Source organism: Camarhynchus parvulus, chromosome Z, assembly GCF_901933205.1.
Source record: "Camarhynchus parvulus chromosome Z, STF_HiC, whole genome shotgun sequence".
Classification (NCBI taxonomy): Eukaryota; Metazoa; Chordata; class Aves; order Passeriformes; family Thraupidae; genus Camarhynchus; species Camarhynchus parvulus.
Genome location: NC_044601.1, coordinates 29,001,033 through 29,024,945, shown reverse-complemented (window position 1 = coordinate 29,024,945; position 23,913 = coordinate 29,001,033). Strand labels below are relative to the sequence as shown.

Sequence of the window (23,913 nt, the reverse complement as noted above, 5' to 3'; positions counted from 1 at the left end):
TTTTGATGAGATTTTTTTCTGTCTTTAGAAGTTTTTTTTTGGTGCAGGATTTGTTAGCTCCCATGGAGGTAAATAGGTAACAGGTAAAAAGTCCAGAACCCTTGGTGACAAGCAGTTTTCATAGAGCATGCTCTGATAAGAGTTACCATGAAGGAAAATGTGAAAACTTGATTCATCAAGTGCTCAAAAAACATAGAAAACAAATTCCACCTGTATTTATTTTCTATTTCATATTTTCAGGTCTACTTCATGATTTCTCAGGAACCAGAATGATGGCACAGATATTTTTGGTGCTAAGCTAAAGACTTCAGCACTGCTAGGCTGATGTTTGTCACACCCCAGCTACATCCCTGACTGTAGTAGCTGTCCTACATAGCCCCACAGACATGCTCCTCAACAGGCTGGTTGAACGTCCCCACTGAAAGAATGAGCCAGTCAAGCAGCTGTGACTTTGATTTCAAACACAGCTCTCACTCTTGGCTGATAGTTGAAAGTGCCTTTTGAACAGCTATAACAGTTTCATGTGCTTAAGGAATGGCTTTAGGAATCTTCCTTTCATAGGAGCAACACCTACAATGCAGCCAACTGCAAAATCTCACCATCCTGGCTGAGAGTCCCCCTTTGGTTTCCACAAGAGACTGCTACACTGGCTGATCAAAAGTAAAATGCATCAATTTTAACATTTATTTACAGCAGAGGGAGGAGTTTCTGTCCTTTTTTTGCAACATCTGTGAATGATCAGGATTCTGTCTGATTGCTGGATAGTTAGCAAATCCAAGTTGAAACATCTGTGCATGAGATATGCATCATTGCTGATCCATCTGCAAATCACATCAGACATCATTTGATTGATTTGAGCTTGATAGGGCTAGATAACCAAGCTGTAGAAAAAGAGAAACTACATTGCACAGTGAGAGTTGTTCCCCCTGCCCCTCCTTCTTTTCAACTCTATATAGTTCCACTGTTTATGTTTTTGCAGTTGTTTTTCTTACGTGGTGCAGTTATTGGGTTCAATATGTAGAAGGGAATGAAAGCCCACATCTCAAAAATGTGGGAACACATCTGTCCTTGACAAAAATAACTTTATCTGTGACAGCCATCACCAAAACCATAAATTAATATCATGAAATCTTCCAGAAACTGCTTTGGGATCTCAGTGGGAATACGAAAGGTAGCATTCAGATTCTGTTACAGAGATTTTATTTTTGGGTGTCTTCTCTTTTAGATTCTAAATCAGGTTTATTCAAATGCAGTTGTGACACTGGAGATTGTTATTTAAAGCTGAAGTCTTATTTCCTGTCTTCCTAATCCCTGATTGCATTTACACTGGTCACTACCATTCCTCATTGCTTCATACTGCCCACTTCCTATAGCATATGGACATGCAGTCATTGCTCTTCTGTCTCCTTCTTTATTGACTTCTGGAAGTGCAGACATGCATGATGATGATTAAGAAGACTCTTATTTTTAGGTTTTTTTTAATGTGGTGTGCAGGGGGATGTGGCCTGGTTTATGACTGCATCTGGCAGCAAATACAATATCCCTCAGTGCTGCAAAATCAGCCTAGACCTGGGGCTTGTATTCCCCTTCCAGCAATTAGTGAAGGATTCAGCAATTAGCACTTGAGTAGCAGGTCTCCAAACAGTGCCTGAGAGGAGAAAATGAAAATCTGTCTCACTTAGCCCTACATTGCACCATCATGGGAAATGACAGCAGCGCATAGCGTTGAGGTTTGCAGGGAGATGTAACCACCCAGACATGATACAGGCAGCAGGTACAAAGTTAGGAAGTGAGACCTTTTTACAGACATCTTTCTCATTCTAACTGCTGTTGATGTGCCACATCTGGATAGCCAGCAACCAAATTCTCTGCTGAGATCATGTCATGCTCTAGTTTATTATGCTGCTCTGAGAGCAATGAGTGTAGAATGTCTCTGTGCAGGCAGTACTGGTAAAACCCTATTTCTGAGACAGGCAGAGATGAAGGCTCACTTTAGCAGCCTTATGGGACCTGTGACTATTATAGCTGACAGAGGGGACCTGCCACACAGTTTAAAATCACAGTCATCAGCCAGCCTGTTAAATGATCTTCCCTCTGCCATTCAAGGGTAGCTTGTTAGCACAGTAGTTCAAACTTCCCAGTATGATGTGATGCCTGTGTAAATGCTTTGCAGACTGTATTTTATTCCTGGTAGGAGCAGAGCAGTCATTGAGCAAACTGGCTGGCCTAGAAGATGAATCCCCTCTTCTGCAGTCATCCCCTGTGTGATATTATAGATGTCTACATGAGAAAGGAGATCTTCTTCTTGAAGGCTGTGGCTTGGGTGTTCTTCATGAGCTGTTTTATTTGTACCATGCCATCTGGAGGAAAGGTCTTTCTGCATCAAAAGAAACCAGCAGAAAATCACAAATGGGGAAAAAAACATGGATCTCATAACTGTGTATAAATACCTGAAAAAGTTTGCAAATATGTTTCAGCTACTCTATTTTCAGTGATGCTGGGTAATGGGACCAGAGGCAATGGGCACAAATTGAAACACAAGAGGTTTTCTCTGAACACCAGGAAACATTTTTTGACTGTGAGGGTGACCAAGCAATGGTGCAGATTGGCCAGAGAGGTGGTAGATCTCTATCCTTGAGATATTCAAAAGTCAGCTGGACTCAGTCCTGAGCAACTAAGTGGCTTTGCTGGAATTTGGGAGTGATTCTGTGACAATGAGTCAGGGCACCTCTTCAGACCAGTCTAATGTGAGCATGGTCTTCACCCAGCTAATGGGAGTCCACCAGCTCAGTAGCACAGGGCGGTGAAATGCCTTAGCCATGATCAACTGTTAGTAGCAGTGCTTCCTCTTGCGCAGCTTCTCTCTGTTGCAGACACAGAAGCACATTAACAAGGACCCACATTTCATAACCATGGGAAAATGAGGCTCTGGAAAGTTGATATGGGGTCGTTTAGGTGTAAGACAGATCCAGAGGCCAATGCACTAGGCAATACCATTTAGTGTGTGAGGTGATTACACAATGTTGTCCTAGGGAATAAAAGAAGCAATGCATTTCAGCTTTTTCTCCTACAAAAACTCTGTGACATTCCCTTTTGCTTCTGTCCTTTATGCCTGGGGGCAGTTTAACTGGTAACTGACAAAAGTGAGTTTGCTGCAAGTGTGCCTCATTCAGATCTAATAAATCACATAAAAGTAGAAGAGGAACAGAACTGGAAATGTCTCTGAATAATCAGCAGACATAAAACGTTTTACAATCTACTAAACTTGAAACACGGGCAAAGATTTGGTCAGTTTTGTTTCAGAACTAAGTAATTTTGTGGTATAAATTAAATAAAAGCCAGCAAGAACATTTTTCTTCCAATGTGTGAGGGAAATATGCTCCAGATGCTTGCAGTCCATTGGTAACAAACAGCAGTGTGATGGACTCGATGGATTTTGAAATTATGCCTCTTACTGATCTTAAGAAAAATAATAATAAAATGTTCATCAACTGGCTAGGTGGAAATAAATGGAATGCTGTAACATAGACCTCAGAGATGCCTCTTACTGTGCTTCATTGGGGGCATAAAAACCCAAACAAACACTTGGGGCACCCAAAACCAGCCCTAATGTTGAGTGATCTATTCTCTCAAGATACTGGTAGATATAGGGAAAATTTTCCAGTGACTGCCTGATCTAAGACCTAAACCATGGTTCTGAGTGTGCAGCACTGGAAATGCAGAAGAGCAGCATTAGTGCTGAGATAGTTTGCTGTCTGTGGAAATTAGCCTTGACTATGAGAGCTTTTGGGATCTTTGCCACAGCAATAATCTTCTCTTGAGAAACAACACAGGCACAGAGAAAAACATTGCTAAGCATTTAAAACATGAAGCTCCTGAAGCTGATACAAAAGGGAATTTTGGCTCAGAGCACCAGCTATGTGAGATATCAATGTCATTTTGCAGGGGGTTTTGCCCTTCTGATATTACGTCAGAGTTAGTTTGGAATTCTGGTGTCAGGATCAACCTAGCCTGTGTATAATCAGTGGCATTGTAAGACCCTGGTTCTTACTGGCTCTTACTTACAGAGTAGCTTTAATATAGCTGTGTTCAGAGTTAGCAGAGGTTTTATGGATAGAAGACATGCAAATGTGCCCATGGATTGGTGTGGTGACTTTGAAGAAAAGCCCTCTTACTGCTCAACAGACTACTGCAGCATGGATGTCCCATTTTCCAGTGGCTTCTGTGGCAATTGATGTCTGCTGAACTCATCTGTGCTGTTCACACTAGCAAAGGTGCAGCCACAGTTTTTTGTGAGATTGAAAACTTTTTCTTATTATAGATATCACATATAACTATGTATTAGAGTTATAGAGTTATGGTTATCTAATCAGCCATTTTTTTCTATTAAAAATGTGTTTTCTAAACTCTTGGTTTTGCTTACACCAGCAGTAGATCATGACAGTCACAGTGCTGGCTGCCACAGATGTATCAAGATGTTTGACTACAATGCTTCCCTTTGGGACACTTATCCTCAGTCAGGATGGCTTCAGGACCCTGTCTACCACAAGAGGTCCCTGGCCCCTGCATATTGCTGCCCTATAGAATTGTGCAATCCTACAGCCATTGAACTAGTTTTGTTATCTCAGCACAAGTGTAAATGTTTATTTGACATTTATCCCACTGTCTAGCAAGGACCTTTGACCCCTGTATACTTCCAAGCAAACTTGAACACCTGGCTGTCAAACTGTATTGCTCAAATTTTCTGAAATACAAACTGTAAAAATATGAGCTTTTCTTTCACAGAGTGTCTTCTATTGGTTAGAGTGAGGCAACCAATCCCAAAAGTTAAACTCTTTTGTCACAGCAGAGAGACTCTTCTGGTTAGACTCTTCTGACACAGCAGGCAGTTTGCAAATATGGATTCTCCTAGCATTTCCATATATACAACAAGATCTGCCTATGGAGGTGTGTCAGAACAGCCAGGCAGAAACATTTTGTGAAAATGTTTCTGGAGGCCAGACCCTGTTCTGGGATGACAAACACTGCCTTAAAATTAGATGACAGGGGGCAAACCCACACTAGGTCTCCATCCCTCCATTGCAAATTTTCTTGATGGGAATCCCATAGAAATCTGCTGGAGTCTGTCAATAAACTGACCTCTTGGTAAGTGCTGGTGAGCAAAAGGGGTGCATTAAAGCCAGAAGGATTTGAATCCCATGCAAGGAGTGACAAGTTTTCATTGTCTGTCCAGGAGTGATGGGGAGAATCCCAGGAAGCCAGGTGTAAATGATCTGGTTTCCTCCACTGGGGTCTAGCCAAAAATTTAATACCTTTGTTTGCTTAGGAGAGGTCCTGCAGTGCTTTTAGTGTCTGTAAGGGCCCCCACACCGCTGCTGTCTCATGCAAATGTGCTGAAAGAGCACTTCTGAGCAAGTGTCATGAGTCAACACTGGCCCAGGCTCTCCAGGGAAAAAAATAGTCCATCCTGCAGTCGTTATTGGGTGTCTCTCTGTAATTTATGGATGTCTGGAGGCATACTTTTTGAGGAAGTGCAATCTCCTCCTTTCGTTTAGGGTTACAGCCTGAAGGCCATTTTTAGAACTGATAGGGACATGTCCTGTGCCAGCACAGGAAGAAAGTGTCCTGGCACACTTCATGTCATCATGGTCTCCACTAGGGGCATATTAGCTGGTCCTGATGAGCAACTGGAGGGAGTGCTCTTCCAAGATGACATTTTGCATAGCCACAGAATTATTACCACAGGGATCTATTCTTTAAGTGATGATAATTTTTTTAAGTGATTATCTTAGGTGGAAAGGTTGGTTTGATGTAAGCTTACATCAAAGGAAAATCCCTTTCATATTTCACCATACCATAACTGATGCTCTGGTATCCACTTCCATTCATTCAGCCATTTATTCATTTATCAGCAGCTAGTCACTTCAGGAGGCCCCATGCCTGGGACTAGTGATTTTGCCTGTGTGCAAGACACTGAGCCCAAAATCACAAGCCAAGTCTGAAGTGTCATTCTGGCAGCAGTGCCAAGCAGAATGGAGGAGCAAGAGGTTGGGGAAAAGAAATCCCTACGAGCAGAGCACCTTGAGGATGTGCTAAATGCAAACAGGCAGAAAACTTCTCCTTTCCTAGGCAAGGCCAGGAAAGCAATATTGTGGGTGATGCAAAAGATAAAAAGGCAATGCAAAGACTGGATGAGCAGCAGATGCAGCAAGGCTGCTGAGCCGGTGTGCAGAATATTCTAGGGGTAAAACAGGTGGTGAACAAAGCCATGCTCTGTCACCACAGGTTTTGTGACAAGAAGAAAAATTCTTGTGCCCTAGTCCCAAAATGCAGAATGACTTTGTTGGGCTCTTTCCTCTCTCCTCACCAGAGGAAACAAAGATTCTGCCAAAATGCATTTGTCTGAATTCTCATCCAGGCAAAAGGCATATACAGGCTGGAGTAGGGAACCATCTGAGCTGGTTTCCTACTCCAGCCTGTATATAGCTTTTAGAAGTAGTAGTAGCAGTAGTACTAATGAAAATTTTGTTCTAGTAATGCTAGTAATGAAAATTTTGTTCCATTTTAGCAATTAATTCACTGTCAAACATTTTGAGAAACAACACTACCTCTTCCTGCCTTAACTTCCACATCTATCCATTCTTCTGACCTGACAGTGACCAGGATATATCCTATAAGACTTGGTATTATCTGACGAAGATTTAATAAGTTTTTAGACAGGAAATGCTATTGTCTTTGACACCACTTCTCCCCCAGATTTTCATGTCTTTAGGACACAGTCTCTGGATGGTTAATGTTAAAACATTTTCTGTACACTTCGGTTGTTTGACTGCCACTCCATCTCACTGCTGCATCTGTGCAGAGACTGACTGACACATCAAGATACTGATTTTTCTTGGTTTATTCCATAGTGGGGAGAATCTCTAGGAGATGGATAAGGAGAAAGAGAGCATCCTAGGAAATGTACTGTGCTATGCTTTAGGATGAATCCATAGAAATCATAATGCCATCTTCTGGTCAGAATGTCTTCATGGATCAGAAGAAGAGGGGAAGAAAACAACAATACATCCCAAATTCCTTTATCTGCAGAGCAAATAGATTGGAGTCAATGCTGAGTGCTGCTCAAAACCCTGTCTGCACAGTATGTTGTGCAGATCCCATCTGTGAATGGGTGTGCACTTGGGCTGCAATCCTGTGCAGTCTGGGCTGGGAAAGCAGCCCTGGTCCTTTGTGTGCAGATTCAAGAAAGCAGCTGAGACGAGCCTATGAGCTTCTGTTACTGATAAAAGCTAACCCCATGGCCTGGGGAGAACAAAGGTGTAGCAGCTGGCTTGACTGCTTCTCAGGTGTGGAGATGAAGTGACCTGAGAGATTCCTGCTTTGCAGGATCTTGCATTTTCACTAGAATATTCAAGATCCAAAGCAGGACTTCTAGTGAAAATTCCAGCTTAGGTGTCTCTGTCTGTCTGATGAAAGGCTACAGGCCTCACGAAATGTCAAAGCTAATTCTACCAAACGCCTCTAAAGCTTAAAAAAGAGGCTTTGGTTTAAAATAGTTGCAGATAGTGACAAGAAGTAGGAGTGCTGTCCACCACCAGAAGGCAAATAAGCAGGGTGAAGTAGCTTCTGTGCATGTGCCTGAATCAGAGAAAAATGGGTTGTCTTGCTAATGGTTTGGCACATATGGCTCAGTACCAGCTCTTTAATCTTCACATGGTGAGGAGATATCCTTAGGAAAGAACCTCCCCCCTATATGTTTTTACATGTATTAATTATTAAATACACAGACAAGTGGAGGGTTCCATTTCCTTTGATTGTTCTGGTTTGGGTTTGTTTTCTGCACAACAGAGCATTTGACCAGATTTCAGCCTCAAATGGAGATCTGGTTCAGCTATGGTATTGTCCATGCTTCAAGTTAAGCATGCTTCCAAGAACCCTCCTGGTCTGGATGAACATGGTCCTGCTGCTTTCATGTCCCTGGCAACTCACTCACTTGAAAGACACCACAATGATGAAAATAATTTGTTTTATGTCATCATAGTGGGTGCAGAGGAGGTAATTTGGCCTGTTCGTGTAGCACATCTTTAACACAGGATTTAGGGAGTAATCCTGTGGTCACTGAAATCCTGGACAGAGCTGTCAGTGGAGAGAATGAAGATCAGATTCAGACTAAGAAAGTTACACAACATTTCCAGCAGAAATGTTCATCCTGCCTGATAAAAGTTTGGACAGTGTTTCAGCTCTTCAAGATCACCTGCTTGGCAAAGTGAGGTGCAACAGCTGTAGCTAAAGGCAGACATTAGTCCCCTACCCATCCAAAAATGCTGTTTCAGCAAATAAATTCAGCATTTAGAATTGTCAAGCTGGAGTTGTGCCATTGCTTGGAATAAGCAGGAAGTACATTTATTGGCTTTTTAAATTTTATCTTCTTTAATCCTGAGGAAGAAGTGCAGGTATTTTCTTCAGTATTTAGTGAGGGGAAAGAAAATTCCCAATTGTCAGAAAGCAAAGCAAGTGCTGACTAAAGGAAAATTACCCATGAAAGTAGACCTAGAATAAAAACTTAATTTCAGCTCTGCTACACTTGATGGGCTGACAAGAAACAAGAATCTTTACAGTCAAGTAAAGGATAATCACTGACAGGCTCATATCCAGCTATGTGGTCTTGTGAAAGAGCTCAAGGCTAATCCAGAATTCCATGAAACTTTCTCAGTATGCTGTTTCTTTATATTTCCTGGGACATTTTGCAGTCAGTGAAGCAAACTGTCTATGTAGCTCTTCACAAGACCTGAGCTTTAAATGCTTTGAGGCAGGGATGGCCATTAGCTGTGCAAGTCTGCATAGCAAATAACTCAGCAGGATAAACAAGGACACATTCAAGTGCTTCTCAGAAGGCAGGTCTGAAAGGGTTGGAAAATAGATGGCAATTCTTTGGTGCCACAAATGACTGATCTGACCTTCACCACCTCAAAGAAAAATTCCACCCCACTGAAGTCAGTATCCTGAAAAACACCAAAAATATTTTCCCTTGTGCTGGAGCTTCACTCCCATGATGCACTCTGTCGCTCTCTCACTGCCTCAGTAAAGGCAAGAAGCTTTCACAGTGTATTTATACGGTTAAAGAAAAAAAAGGCACCTTACATACTGTTAAGACTACATTTTGTAACAAGGTACTGTTGCTTACATATTGTCTTCAACTCTGACATGCTTGCTCATATTTTTTAGAGCAAGTTAAAAAACCAGAGAGAAAATAAGTCTTATCTCTTGCAAAATCCCTCTCTGCTTTGTGGAAAATCCTTAATTACAGTTGCTAAAAAATGAGGATATATTTTCTCCCCAAAAGACATCCTGGAAAAAAAAACCCTAATTTAATGGATAAACTGAATTCAATGCATATCTAAGTGGTTTAAATTCCCTTCAGTTGTTCCAAAGCAAAGCTGTCCTGGTATTTCCTAGAAGACATCAGAAATGTACCTCTGTAAACTGAAGATTTTACAAATTTTGGAGCCTTCCTGAGGGTTCCAGTCTTTCCAGCTGCTTCCCAGATTGATGCCTATGTGCACAGCACTAGGGTTTGCTGGAGTTTTCAGGACTGATTTCTCCTGCATCTTTCCCAGGCCAGTCAAGGGCTTGAGAAGGGAGTGCAAAGAGAAGAGGGACTGCTGCATCCCTCCTTTCCAAGGCCTGAGCAGCTGTTTTTCTGCCAGCAGGGCTGAGGGCCATATACGGTCTAGCAGTGGGGCTACAGTTCCCACAAAGAGAGAGGGACTAAAGCCCTATTTATGGAATTTAATAAAATCATGGATTAATCACATTAATTTTTTCCAATCGTTTGCATTTTTCCTTCCAACATTATGAAATACTAACTGACTAACTCACACTACTTTTTACTTTATTTTGTTAGCGCTGTATTCTCACATTTTAAATGGTTTGGGTATTTATTGCACTCTTATAAAAATACTTTCAGATTGGGGAAAACAGTTTGTAAACTGTCATTTAACATCTTCCAGCCTGGCTTCAAATGATCCTCTCCTTTATTTCAAGAGCACTGGGGCCTAGCACAATTCAGAGCTCCCTGTTATGGTCATGTACTTTCTCTTCACCTCCTTTCAATGTTGAAGAAATTAATTTTTGTTTAGTTTTCTATCTCCATTCAAATTGAGATTGCTATTATTAAGATGCATTTGGAGAGCAGAATTCTACTCTTTCCTGTTTATTTTTGGCTTTAGCTAACTCTGCTTAATAATTACATGTAACCACTTCACTTTGTAATATATTCCCCATATTTCCCTTCCAGCTGACCTAACACTTTCATACAGTAACATACTACAAAGTTCACTAACTCGTTTTTGTCTGGAGGCATAACTGTGATTCTTGTTCATGAATCACTGAAGTCCACATCAATCCTTCTAAGCAAACTTCTTTTCAAATGCAGATAGAGTACTTTTTCTCAACTCAATGAAAAAAGCTCCTCTTTTCCTTTTATATGTGCTTTATGATATGTTTAATAATTTTAAATGGTGAGAAATACTCATGCTTGAATTTCATGGTCTTTAAAATCAGTTTTGAATTCATGTTCAACAGTGGGTGAATCAGAGCTGACCTGCCTGTTAAAGGACTGTGAATATAATTCTGTCCTGAACTCTGTGCAAACCTCTTTTGTGGCAGCTTCTTTCACTCAATGTTTACTGTGTTTGGCTGTATGGGGCTTTCTTCCCCACTGCAGGTTAATGTTAGGTAACAAAGGCACGTGCATAATTGGGAGGTCTCTCAGGCATGTGTGTCACATGTACACATGGATGCACACCATCCCAATTGGCACGTGCAGGAGTTTTGGACTGTGATGCTCTGCAGATCTGTCACCAGTAACACCCGCTTGAGGAGACTTGTGCTTCTGACAGCCTCTCAGCCATTTCCACATAAATGCTCTTATGGCCTGGGAAACTGAGATAGGCATCAGCTGAAGTACAAAAAAAAAAAAAAAAAAAAGAACGATGCAGTATGTTGTTGCACACAGCCCAGGTGACCTCCTGGCCTCACCAGCAGGCATACCTAAAGCTTGAGACTGGGATGTGAGTGTGAGCAACTGCTTGTGCATGACAGCTGCTTCAACTAGCTGCTCAAACTGTGCTGCTGTAGCAGACACAGCTCCTCCAATTACCTTGAATTAAGAACCAGCTAGTGACAACTCAGGGCACAGACTCTCCATGGTCTAAGGCCCTGATCCAGAAAAGCATTTAAGTGCGTGCTTGTTTACCCTTTCTGTACAATGTTCATAAGCACATGCTTAGATGTAAGGACATTTTGAAGGCCTATTGAAATAATTTTGCAAGGGACTGGGATAAACAAATCCAATTTCTCCAGAGAGAAATGTGTTGAATAAAAATGTTGTGTTTATCTCTTAGATTTCTGCTAATAGAGCTAGGGTGTGTCTTTCTACTGAAATGTCACAGTGCAAGTAAAAATTACTTTGGAAGTCTCTTTAAGACACTGCCTTTGTCTTTTCTCATTCCCTATTTTTTGTTAGCAACTCACCACAAAGAATGCTTTTCCCACCAATTCAAAAATAAGGCCAAGCAGCATGTTAATCTGCATTGCCTGCAATTGCCATGTGCTGTATTTCAGAAAGCACTGTTACATATTTTGCTACTTTAAAATAAAAAGCAAACCAAATGGTCACACAGAAGATACCTAATTGGTCTGCCAGCACATCTCTCTGCCATTAAAAATTTATTCTCTCTAGATTGAGCAGGGTATTGTATGAATGCTTTACTATCTGTGACTGGTGGGAAAACTCACCGTTTGATGCTCCAGTGTTGAATCAGGGTCCTTTTTTGTGGGGCAAATAAAGAAAGAGGTACCACCTGCACTTCTTGCTCTGATTGTTACAGGAGTACCTGAGTGGCTGGCAAAATGCTAGTAGTATTTTTCCCTGATGAAAGAAAAACAAAAGTAATAATTAAAATATCCTTGGTCATATAATGCTCTTTGCTCTAAATTGTTGGCATGACCTAACAAAAGAAGATGCAGTTCATGTATTACTCCAGAAAAATTTGCCTCATCAAAATCCACAAGATTCAGATATATAGCAATGCGCATAAAAGAAGGAAAAACAATTAAGAGTTTTGGCTCTGCCTACTTTCTTCTGGAGGCAGTTAATTTGCACCAAAAAAAACCCAGACAAAAGTAAAGAATAGCACCTTTTCTTTCTTTGAGCTGATGGAAAATTTGTCATTGACTCTAAACCAGAATTTAACCTTGTGACAGATATCTGGATCTTGGGGGTAGAAAAAGATGTGTTTAGAAGTAAGAACACAGAAAAGCTAAAGAGACAGTGACTATCTGAGTCTGCAAACAGCCAGAAATGCTTTCTTGTGTTGCTTTGCGCATTGTATTTTCACATACACAGCTTTGGAAGGAAGGGCCCACATTAATAAAGAAATTATAGTGGTCTTTTAAGACCATCTTTGTTTACTCTGTGTACTAAGCCCAAGGGTAGGTCAGGACAACCAGCAATTAAAAAACCAAAAAAAAAACCAAAACCAAAACCAAAAAAAAAAAAAAAAAAAAAAAAAAAAAAAAAAAAAAAACAAAACAAAACAAAACAAAAAAACTCAAATCAAAATAAAGCCCCTCAGGACAGTGAGCATAATGGTCACTACTAAGGTAGAAATTCTGGATAGTACATATGACTAGTATATTAATATAATATATATTGCTAATATAATTGCATATATTACTAGTATAATTAGTATTATATTGCTAATAGAATTATACTATAATATATATTACAATTATATATAATTAATATAATTATATATAATTATGCTGACAAAATATGGAAAAAATTCATCATAGAGAACGAGATGCATAAAAGCAACACCTTATTCTTCTACTTAAACAAAAAGATACTGCTTCGTAGAGTGACATGCCTTTTACCTTTTATTTGACCTCTATTGCCTTGTTATTTAAGGCTTCACTAGATTTTGGCTTTGTTGTTAGGAAGTATTTAATTAAAACAAGTAAGAATGAGCAAGAAGGATTGTTCCATACAATAATGCCGCACACCTTAGTGAGCCACAGATTGTTGGGATTTTAGCTTTAAAGTTTTACCCAGTTTAAGCCTTAAAGGTGGTAACAGTTTTGCTATATATAAATTATTTATGCATGCTGTAATAAAATTATCAGAAGACTACTGAATATTTTGAGAGTTATGAAAGCTCATTCTTTTAATTTGCACTGGATTAAAACCTGGTGCATTTCTGGCTTTTCTCAATATTTTTAAGACTGTATTAGCAGCAAGGTGTACTTTTGTGAAGATTTAAACACTAGCCTTCTCAGCCGGGACAGCTGAATGTCACTATTAGAGACTGATAAATTCTTCAGCATATTTTTGATCATGTAAGGATCGCACTTGGAGCATGGCACTAATAACGCCAAGGTCACAGGTTCGATCCCTGTATCTGTATAGGCCATTACTGAAAAGTTGGAATGTTCTGAATATTTTATACATACATATATATATATATATATATATATATATATATATCAGAATATTCTGGTGATGCTGTGAACACTGCTTATGCAGAGCACACTGGATGCACAACTTTGGAATGGCCGCCCATGAAACAAGAATAAGTCAAAATAATTCAAGCCAACGGGCAATATAGAAGCTTGTGAAGAATCACAATATTCCATTTTACATTCTCCTGAGGAGAGCAGTAGGAAGGGCAGGGACACAGGCGGGCTGGCCCAGGGCGGACAGAGCCGCGGTGCTGCGCTCGCCGCGGGCTGCGGGACGGGGCGCGGAGAGGTCCCAGCGTGGCACTGCCCGGCCAGAGGCTGCGGGACTCGCCCGCTGCCGCCCCACCGCCCGCCTCCGCTGCGACGGGCTCCGCGCCCTCCCCTTCCTCCCCCCGCCCCGCAGGGGACCTTTTAAGAGGAGGGGGCAGAGGCTGGAGGGCTTGGCCGGGGGACGGGGCTGCTCCTGCGAGAGCTTTAGGATTGAATTGGACGGCCAAAACCGAAAACTAACAGGGAGGAGGAAGAAAAAAAAGGGGGCAAAAGACTTTCCCCCCCCCCACCCCCCCCCCCCAAAAAAAAAGAAAAACAGAAAAGAAAGAAAGAAAAGAAATAAGTAAAACGGGAGGTGCGGAAGCACGGAAAGGTGGGGGGACAAAACAGGAACCGCAGGGGGACGCGGTCCGCACGCTGCGCGCAGCGCGGGATGGTGTGCCCCGGCGGGATGTGCCGCCCGCTGCTGCTGCTGCTGCTCCTGCTGCTGCAGGGCTCCCTCCTCCTGCTGGCCACAGCCCCACACGGCCGCGCCGCCGCCTGTCCGCTCCGCAGAAAGGTAAGCGCCGCCCGCGGTGCCCTCCTGCCTCGGGGTGCCCTCCTGCTCGGGGGCGCTGCCGTCCGCTCCTCCCCGGCCCGCATCGGCAGCGCGGGGGACGCGGGTCTGCTCCCCTCGGGGTGAGGTGACGGGTCGGGGTGGCGTGCGGGGCCCTCGGCCCCGGCTGAGTCCCCTCTGTCAGGCGGGCGCGGTGCGCTCAGCGCGGGCGCGGTGCGCTCAGCTCAGGCGACAAGCGCTCGGCAGCGGCTCCGCGGCTTGCCGGGACTGCGAGGCAGGGTGCTGGGACCGTGCATGGGGGAGGAGGAGCCTGGGGTGAGCCCCAGCAGGATCTTTTGCCTGCGGTGAGTAGGATGAGCTGCGCTGCTCGCCAGAAGACAGACTGGCCGGGAGTGACTTGCTAACACCATCCCGCGCAGGGTTACCGCCTAGACCCACTTCAGAACGCCGAGCGTGCTGGAACAGGTTCGGACCAGCAAATGGCCATTTGGCCTGAAAACGAGGTTACACGTTAGGTTTTGCTCGTCTCCTAAACTTAGCAGCTTGACTGCAGTAGCTAGGAGCAGCATGCACTGACTTAGCTCCGGTGGGTGGTTAGCACAGCAGAGGATCCCTGCTGCAAGTTAGGGCTGATGTTACAGCCGCTGTGAAGCTGGTGCAGACGATGTCATTTCCATGAAAGATCAGAAAAAGTTGTTCTTATTGAAGCTTCTGATACAAAAGTACCAAAAATCTTGTAGGAAGAGCCATCTTGAACTTACTTTGTGTTAACAGGCCATCTGTGCTGTCTGTTGGCATCTCCTTGGACCTGACGTTTTTCTGGGATATGTGTACAGCCACTTCACCTTCCCTCCCAGGCAGGGTTAACTCCACCAGCACAGCTCTTAAGGAAACTGGAAGCCCTTAGAAATAGGTGCAGACCTGCTGCACTGGGGAGGTGCCAAGGCCACACCAGGCTCACTGCAGGGTAGGTGTGAGAAAGTTTTGCAACTGAAGAAGGTCTGCTCTGTGACTTTACTCTGCTGTCTCGCTTGCTCATGCACCTACGTGTAGCCCTTGTTCTTGGGGGCCTTCCTGCCTCTGTGAGCATGCTGGTTCCCCAGAATATCTTCTCCTAGGATTTAGGGTGTTGTGGAATCAGCCATATACCAAGCTACATGTGCTTCGCTGGAAGTGTCTGCCTGAGCTTGAGTTAAACAGAGCCTGGCCCTACCTTGTGGGATGGTGTCTTTACAATTTGCTTGGAACAAGTTTGTCAGCTGGATTTGTAGGTGGCCAGCTGTGACACTGCCATAAAGACAGGTCAACCCTTTGGAGTGGGTACCCCCTTCTCCTTGAGGGCATGAGGTGCAAAAGATGTAAGAAAAGAAAAAGTAAAGAAACTAAGGCCGGTATGAAACTACTGCAAGGAGCTAGTGAGAGCAAATACAAAGAGGACAGCTCCTGAGCAGAAGTCATACTTGTGGAAATGGATAACTTCACAGATTGGGTGGGACATGCAGGAAGTTTTTTTCAGAAACAATTGACTGGACCTCTGCCAGTTGCTAGCAAGACTGGAGGTGAAATGTGTTAATGGTAGGTAATTATCTGCTGATTACGCTGTCATTAAAATGTGAGACCACCTGTAGTTCTGGAATAGGCAGGCCGTTTCCGAGGGTCATTAGGACAGTGGTAATAACCACACTGTCTAGGAATGGCAGTGTCTGCCTTATTTACAAAACTGTTGAGTTTATCCTTATGAATATTTACACGAACTCCTTAGGGAAAATATACTGTATTGTTCCTGCATCACCACGGATAGGTTTTTAATTTACTTTAGTTCTTTATAGGATTCATTTTCTCACCTCTCTTAGCCAGGTCTAACTTTGTTCTTTTTGTTAGGTTGCCTCAGTCTCTGCCATAAGAGAAGTATGTGCATTGTTGCCTGAAAAGCTTCTATTTTAAGGAATGAACCTACAGAATTTCAGAAGGCTTTCTCATCATGGCTCAAAATTATAGTTAAAACTACAACCAATAATGTGCCTAACCACCCCCTTCCCCCCCCCAAAAAAAAGAAAGAAAAACATTGAAAACAATTAATTTAAAATAAGGTATACTGGAATCTTTTTGGGTTGTATCCAGACACTAAGTAATGTGGTCTGGTACGGCTTTCTTTTTGCTTAATACTGGAGTGTATTGGAAAAATCAGGGATTAATTGTGGAATGCTTGTAGTTGTAATTGGTTAGCATTTTATGATGTGTTGTTCCTGATAGAGGGCCAATTAATTTATATGGCTGCTTTTCCCCATATATGCCCTTCAGCAGAGCAAGTCATATGTCTGTTCTTAACCTGTGGCTTTTTAGTTAAAAACTTTATTTTTCATTCCTGGCACTTTGGATGTGTTCTTTTAGTAGCTGTAGCCAGTGCAGTGTTTACTCCCCAAGTGAGTTCTACTTTCAGTCTTAAACTGAGTTTGGGAGTGTCAGTAATGCAGGTGGGCAAAAGCTCAATTTGAGTACTACTAAAAATGTAGCTAACATTTTTGTGTGCATTACCATAGTTGCATAGGCATGTAATGTGGTGAGTAAAATCTTTGCCCCAATTAGGTATACAGGATGACAAGATAGGATGCCAGGATAGATAAGAGAGACTGAGAAAGCCATAATAGGTAGGGTTATAGGGCTGCCTGCCTGGGTGAAATACTTCATGCCATGTGCTTTGGCTTCTGTAGCTAGAAAGAAAAATAAGGCACAAGAATATTGTGCATTGCGAAACAGTGCAGTTCTGGGCTGAGGTTTGGAAGCTGTGGTTGTGAGGTCACGTGGTGAAACCTAGGGGTCCTGAAAGACAGTGAAGCCACAGAGGGCTCCTACCTGCACAGTGAGGTATACACTTTGTGCTTTGAAATGCATACTCTACATAGATGAGATAGAAGATGGAAGGAAGCAGAGCTCATGTAGAAGGAGGCAGACCAAGTATAGGTTGTCCATGTCTGGAGTTCTCATCCAATTCTTCAGTTTCTAGACTGTTTTCTTTTCCCTCTGAGCCTTCATTGCCTGCATCACCACAGTCTTCTGTCTATACTTTTCTGTTTAGTTTTTTATACTCTCATGCTTCTCTAGATGTTTGAAGTGCTGTCACTAGATAAATTCTTTGTTCCTCATGGTGTTTTTCTGAATTATTTTCTGGATATTTGCCAATTTTACTCTTGTTAGTATGTAATTCAGCCCAATTTGAGATAGTTTCTGTGGGAGGGAAAAAACCCCACACCTTCTCTGCTTTTCTTTGGCATTTCTCTTCCAGAAGAATCATTGCTACCTCTCTTGAAGTGATGTGTGATATTTGACAATGCAATAGTATTTGTGTATTTGAAGACTACAGGTTGCATCCTATAATGAATCTCTAAAGAGTGCTGGAAAAGCAAGCTGTTGGTGCTAGTTAAAATGAACAAAATCTGAGGCTTGGGTTTTTTAATCAAAAATAAGGAACCTCAGCTCCTAAGGAAGTACCCTTGATGTGCACCATGCCTTTGCAGAATTTTTGCAGTGACTGACACTGTTGTCCTGTCACGTTGGGGAAGTGTTGTCTGTCCCTGTGTGTCCCCATTGCACCTCAGTGGGCAGTGGAGTTTGTCCCCTGTGCAGCCTTGGTTGGGAAGGAAGCTTTCCAAGTCTTGTGGTGGGGAGTGGATCCCAAAAGTCCCAGTGCATTCTCTGTGACAGTGTCAGCTTTTTCACTTGGGGAGGTAAGGCAGAGGAGAAGGCACCATGCCATAGTGCTGAGCATTCAGAAATACCTTGATCTGATGAATCCTTGGACCTTTGTGTGGCAGCAAGTTGGGAGACCTGTGTTCTCTTTTGAGACTGCCACTCTTTCCCCTTGCTCAGGGTTTTTTCTGTGACAAGTAATGCATTGACTTCCACCTGTAAATTGTAGAGTGGAGACAGAAATATATATCTATGCATCATGAGCTATTCATGAACTTGTTTGTGTTACGCTGCTAGAACTGAAATTCCTCAAGCTGCACAGCCCAGCTGCCATAAGCCTCCAGGACAATACTTTGACTGTAATTTGTTTGTTTTAAAGCAACTTTTTTTGTTGCAACAGCTGTGTTAAAGGATTTTACTGCAAATGAAAGTTGGGCTATAGCACTTTTGTCTCCTGCATGCTCTCAGGGAGGTGAGATGCTGCCGTGATGGTGTATGGTGTGATGCTGAGCAAGCCTCAGCACCGCTCCTGTGCTATTTCATGGCTACCTAGAGTGCTGTTCAACAGCTGCCCTTTTATGGTGTTGGGGGAGATTATATCCTTGCTTTTCCCTCTCTGAAGCTGCATTGAGACATGCAAGAGCTCCAGGAGGTCTACAAGGAGATGGGAGTGCCTGAAGGTACAGCAGGGGAAGACAGGCCTGCTCAGGCACATCAAGGGCTTTGCCCCGTGCCCACTCACACAGAGCAGTAACAGGAGGCTGTTTGCAGGCGTCTGGCATAGAGGCAGAGCACTGATGGGATTCCAGTCTCCACTTTGGAAGGAAAAGGAGATGCCAAAGGAGTGTGAGGCACTAGCATGTCCAGAGCAGCTGCAGTGCCACTTTTTAGAGGGAGAGTGAACTTTGGGAACTCCCTCTGTACCATCACTTGGTGATGACAACAACTGCTGGTGCCCAGAAACTGATTCTGCAGGGTCTGGGGAGCTTCCCATCAGTGGTGGGAGAGGTTTTCTGTCCTCTCATGCTGGCTCCAGGCTTTCTGTGGAGATCTGAATGGTGCTTAGGGTGATTTCTCAAGTTCATGACTACTCGTTTTGACATGCAAGTGCCAGGAGGAGTACTCAGCTGCTTTGCCTCGTAATGTCAGGCTCTCAAGAACTGTGTGAAATTTTTTGCTATGTCTCAGCCTGCTTTCCTTCTGCCTGTGCTACAGGCTCTTTAAAGGAAGACTTCATGTACTCTGTGCCTGATGGCCTGTTTTATTTCTTCAGAGGTACCACTGGTACCAGGCGGTATTACCCTGCTTTCAGTATCTGATTATGAAAGTTGTGGGGATAAGCAAAGAAAAAAAATGGTATAATGCCAAAAGCCTTTCTAGCTGGGCTGTGTGCAGTAGTCCAGAGCAGTGCTAATGATTGTGTTAAAGTCTGGTCCCAGTCATCTGAGCTTGAGCCTTATTGCTGGATTTATTGAGGAGCTGAAAAGCTGGCTGGTGACTGCTTGTTCCGTACAATTCCTTGCAGTTGTATCTGGTTTTGTGCACTCCCATCTACATGATCAGACCTGTGTGAAGAGAAGAAGTATTGACCTCCTAAACTCATACTTGTCCCAGGTGCCTCCTCTGTCTTTATACTTGCAGTAGATGGAAAGCAGCACTTATGGTCCTTCCTCCTTGCTGCCTGACCACTACTTCCAGTTCATTCCTCACCAGTGGCATGCCCTTTCATTTTCCCTTTCTGACAGTGTTGGGGGAGAATCTTCTCTCATTTCCCCTTTTGTTTAACTTTGCATATTCATTCTTCTGTATGCTTCCCTGGTCTGTGTTAGATTTTTATTCAGCAGTTGTGCTGTATCTTTGGTACCCCCTGGGACTCTTCCTGTTTCTTAACCCTTCTTGCTATGGTCTTGTGGAGAGTTTTTGTACTCTGTAATTCAGGTGTGCATTCCAGGACTGTTCTGTAGGATTTGGAGTTGTAGGATGGGGTTGCCAGGATCTGAAGTGTTCTTCAGACTCTTGATATGCTGCAGAACAGTCTGAAAAGCCCTTTGGAATATGTTTGGTTTGTACAATGTTCTTGGGCACATGGTGTAGTTCTTCAGGCTTTCCCATGCAGCTCCAGGAGTTGGACTTCAATGATCCCTGTGTATCCCTTTCAGCTCAGGGTATTCTATATTCCATAGTCCACACAAGTGAAGAGGACTGGTGGTAGCGATTTGCTGAAGTGCTGCCTGATCTGTGGCCTGGTTTTGATGTACAGAGCTGCATGGAGAAGGTTGTCTGGGATGAGCCATTGCAGAGCAGTCTTTACGATTAACCTTTCTGACCCTGAGTCTTTAGTGTCAGAAGTTTATATGAAATGTGCTTCCAGTAAATTCCTGCAAGCAGCCTGTTCTGCTTTTCGCAGTCAGGCAGGCTTCTTAGATCAGCACACATGCACAGTTAGCCCCAATGCTGAGGTTAGAGTTATCTGCTGGCTCAAGACTGACCAGATGTTTGAGTGCATCTGGAAGCCTGTTCTCTTACTTAGACATGCAAAGGCTATGTCTTCCTGTCTGTGCAGACAGACACCACTTGTATCCATTGTTCCAGTGAGTACTGTGGCACCAGTGAGGTGCTGTGGGTGATGAAGGCTGTGCCTGCTGCTGGTGTAAAGCGAATTGAAATGTCGCAAATTCAAGCAGGATCCATGTTGTCCCATCTGCTCTTCTGTCCTGTGGGAACACCACAACCCTGTATTGAGGTGTCTCAGGTGATGCTGTGAGGTGTATTTTCCAGCAGAACAAATTTAAATCTGATTCTGACTTCCTGATGGCTGTGGGTTTTAAAAGGTTTTAAAACTAATTTTAAAAAAGATGCTTTTTTTAATCCCTCTGTGTTTACAAGTGGATACCCTGAAACCACAGGCCAAGTTTAGCCTGCAGAAAATTTTTTCATTTATTTTCCAAGGTATTTCATGCTCTTCTCTTCTACTCAAGAAAGAGTGCTGGGACATGAGGGGTCTTTACTGGGTGTCTGTCTGCCATGAGCAAAACTTTATTTCTGCCTGTTCTAGCAGGTCTGCCTACCAGCTGTGTTTTGTGTTACTCATTTTCTTGGTGTATTGCTGTTGTGTTATAATCCCAGCTGTCAACCAAGCACCACACTCATTAAATTCCCATTCCATCCAAGAGAGGTTGCAAGAGAGCACTGGAAGGGTGAATTGTTGGGTTCAGATAATGACAACTTAATAGCTTAAGCAAAAGTCATCCACACAAGCAAAGCAAAACAAGACATTCATGCACCACTTCCCAGGGCAGGCAGATGTTCAGCTATCCCCAGGAAAGCAAGCTCCATCACACATAGCAGTGACTTGAGAAGACAAACCCCATCATTCTGAATGTCCTCTCTCCTCTTCCCCTACCTCCCTGGCTTTTTGTGCTGAGCGTGATGCCACATGGTATGGAATATTGCTTTGGTCAGTTAGGGTCAGCTGTCCTGGCTATATCCCCTCCCAGTATCTTGTGCACTCTCAGCATGCATGCTTGCAGTTATACGACAGGGGGAAAAGGCCTTGACTCTGTGCAAGCACTGCTCAGCGCTAGCAAAAACATCTCTATAATATCAGCACTGTTTTCAGCACAAATCCAAAACTCAGCCCCATACCAGCCACTGTGAAGAAAATGAACTCCACCCCAACCAAAACCAGCATAGTCAAATGGGAAGTTCACCCATGATGCTGCACCACCTTCTGACTAAGTGTCACGGCAGTTTCTTTGATGAAAGGTGCCTTGCTGTGCTGAAGTGAGAGGTGAAAGTGATAGAAATCCTGCTGTCCTGCTTTGCTTCAGCAAGTGGTGCCAGTTTTTGACTTGATGAAAAGCAAAAGTTGGGTAAGTGTTGTGCCTGAATCATGGTGTGCTAGGGCTGTGCTCTGCTGCTGCTTTTGGTAGATACCCAGATGATGTATCAGGTGATACTACTGTTGAGAAGATGCAGTGTTACCTTTCAGGAGGAGAAAGCCCAGGACAATATTCTTATGTTTGTATTTCATGAAAATGGAATTTTTACCTCAGGACCTGAAAAGAGGACTTTATGTGAGCAAAGTCACTTTAGGAAAAGTCCATGCTGGCCAGCTGCTGAGCCAGGCGACCTGCTGGCTTGGCACCATGTTTTCCTTAAGCCCTATGCTGCAGTGGCCTGGCATAAACCTGTGTACTTACTCAGCTGTATCTCCCTCTCTCCCAGCAAAATGAGCTGAACTCCTTCCTGTGGACAATCAAGAGAGATCCCCCATCTTATTTCTTTGGCACCATCCATGTCCCATACACACGTGTCTGGGATTTTATCCCAGAGAACTCCAAGAAAGCCTTCCACCAGAGCCACATCGTGTACTTTGAGCTGGATCTCACTGACCCCTACACCATCTCAGCTCTCACCAGCTGCCAACTCCTGCCCCAGGGGAAGAACCTCCAAGATGTGCTGCCCCGAGACATCTACCGCCGGCTGAAGCGGCACCTGGAGTATGTCAAGCTCATGATGCCGTCCTGGATGACCCCAGACCAACGGGGCAAAGGGCTGTATGCAGACTACCTCTTCAATGCCATTGCTGGCAACTGGGAGCAGAAGAGGCCGGTGTGGGTGATGCTGATGGTGAACGCCCTGACAGAGGTAGACATCAAGTCACGAGGCGTGCCTGTCCTGGATCTGTTCCTGGCCCAGGAAGCGGAGCGGCTGAGGAAGCAAACGGGCGCTGTGGAGAAAGTGGAAGAGCAGTGCCACCCGCTCAATGGGCTGAACTTCTCGCAGGTGAGGTGGAGTGGTGTGCAGGGTGCCAGGCTAGCTCCTGAGCTGGACATCACAGCAGAAACAGCATGGGCTGGGGTGCGGGGTAAGTGCTTTCTACCCAGAGACTTGTGTCTGCTCCCTGCAGCCCATGCCTTTGCCTGCATCCTCGGGAGAATTTGCTAGCACAGGATCAGGCCAGAGCTGAATTCATCTAGGCCTGTCCTACTCTCTTCCTTGGACAACCTGCTCTCTTCCTTGGGCATGTTCTACCCTCAGAGACACTGGACCTTTGGATGTGTGCTCTCTAACTCTGGCTGGGCTGCCCTGCAGGAGCTCAGGACAGGCTGGGGCTCACTCTCCAAACTTGTTTTTGTAATAGCAAGTTAAAAAGAAAGAAGTGATTACTTGGGGAAAGCAAGGGTGCTGTGGGTAGTCCTGAGAAGTAATTGCTGGTTGGAAAGCATCACAGTGAATATTTTGATGCCCTCAGAAATAGGGGCCCATCATTCGCAATGAGAAAAGTATTTTTCGATTGTTGGGGTTTTTTTTTTGCCTTCCTTTATTACCAGGTGAGGGTCAGCACAGCACAGACTAGTATAGGCCCTGGCACAAATGCTTTTGTGTTTGCAAACCTGTTGGAGTTCAGCACTGCTGTTCATGACTTCTGCGTTGTCCATATGTTGGATGAGGTGTTCTTCTCTGAACCAAATACACCAAGCAGTGGTGTCTGCTGTTGTCTCTGCCCAGTGGGGCCACAGGCATAACGTTGCTCTCTTTGCTGCTGGGTGGTGTTAGGTTGGGGAGTTGAGTGGCGTTTGCTTAGGAATAATCAAGACTTGCATTTTGCAATATGCCCTAATAGCACAAGATGGGAGGACCTTTAGTTATAGGGCTGGGGAGTTTGATGCCTGACCTTTCTCCCCTGCATCCTGAAGCCTGTGCAGTCACTGATGCACGATTTGGAAGGGAAAGAGCAGAAGGTGAGTGCAGCACAGCAAGGGCAGGGACAGCTGCCCAGGACAAATGTCTGAAGTGCTGCTACCCCAGACAGCGTTGGTGTGGAAACCATAGTGCAGAGAATAGCACAACAGCCCAGGCTCCATCACTTG

The 23,913-nt window shown here is 43.9% G+C and overlaps 1 protein-coding gene across 1 annotated transcript in view; it reads left to right on the top strand.

The window, feature by feature from the left end:
* The first annotated feature begins 14,157 nt into the window (after positions 1-14,157).
* Positions 14,158-23,913, top strand: part of TRABD2A (TraB domain containing 2A) — an 83,567-nt gene continuing 73,811 nt past the window's right edge. Inside the window, exons 1-2 of the mRNA XM_030968959.1 lie at positions 14,158-14,353; positions 22,265-22,825. Of these exons, the coding sequence (XP_030824819.1) occupies positions 14,228-14,353; positions 22,265-22,825 (687 nt within the window). The 5' untranslated portion in view covers positions 14,158-14,227. The remainder of the gene's footprint in view (positions 14,354-22,264; positions 22,826-23,913) is intronic.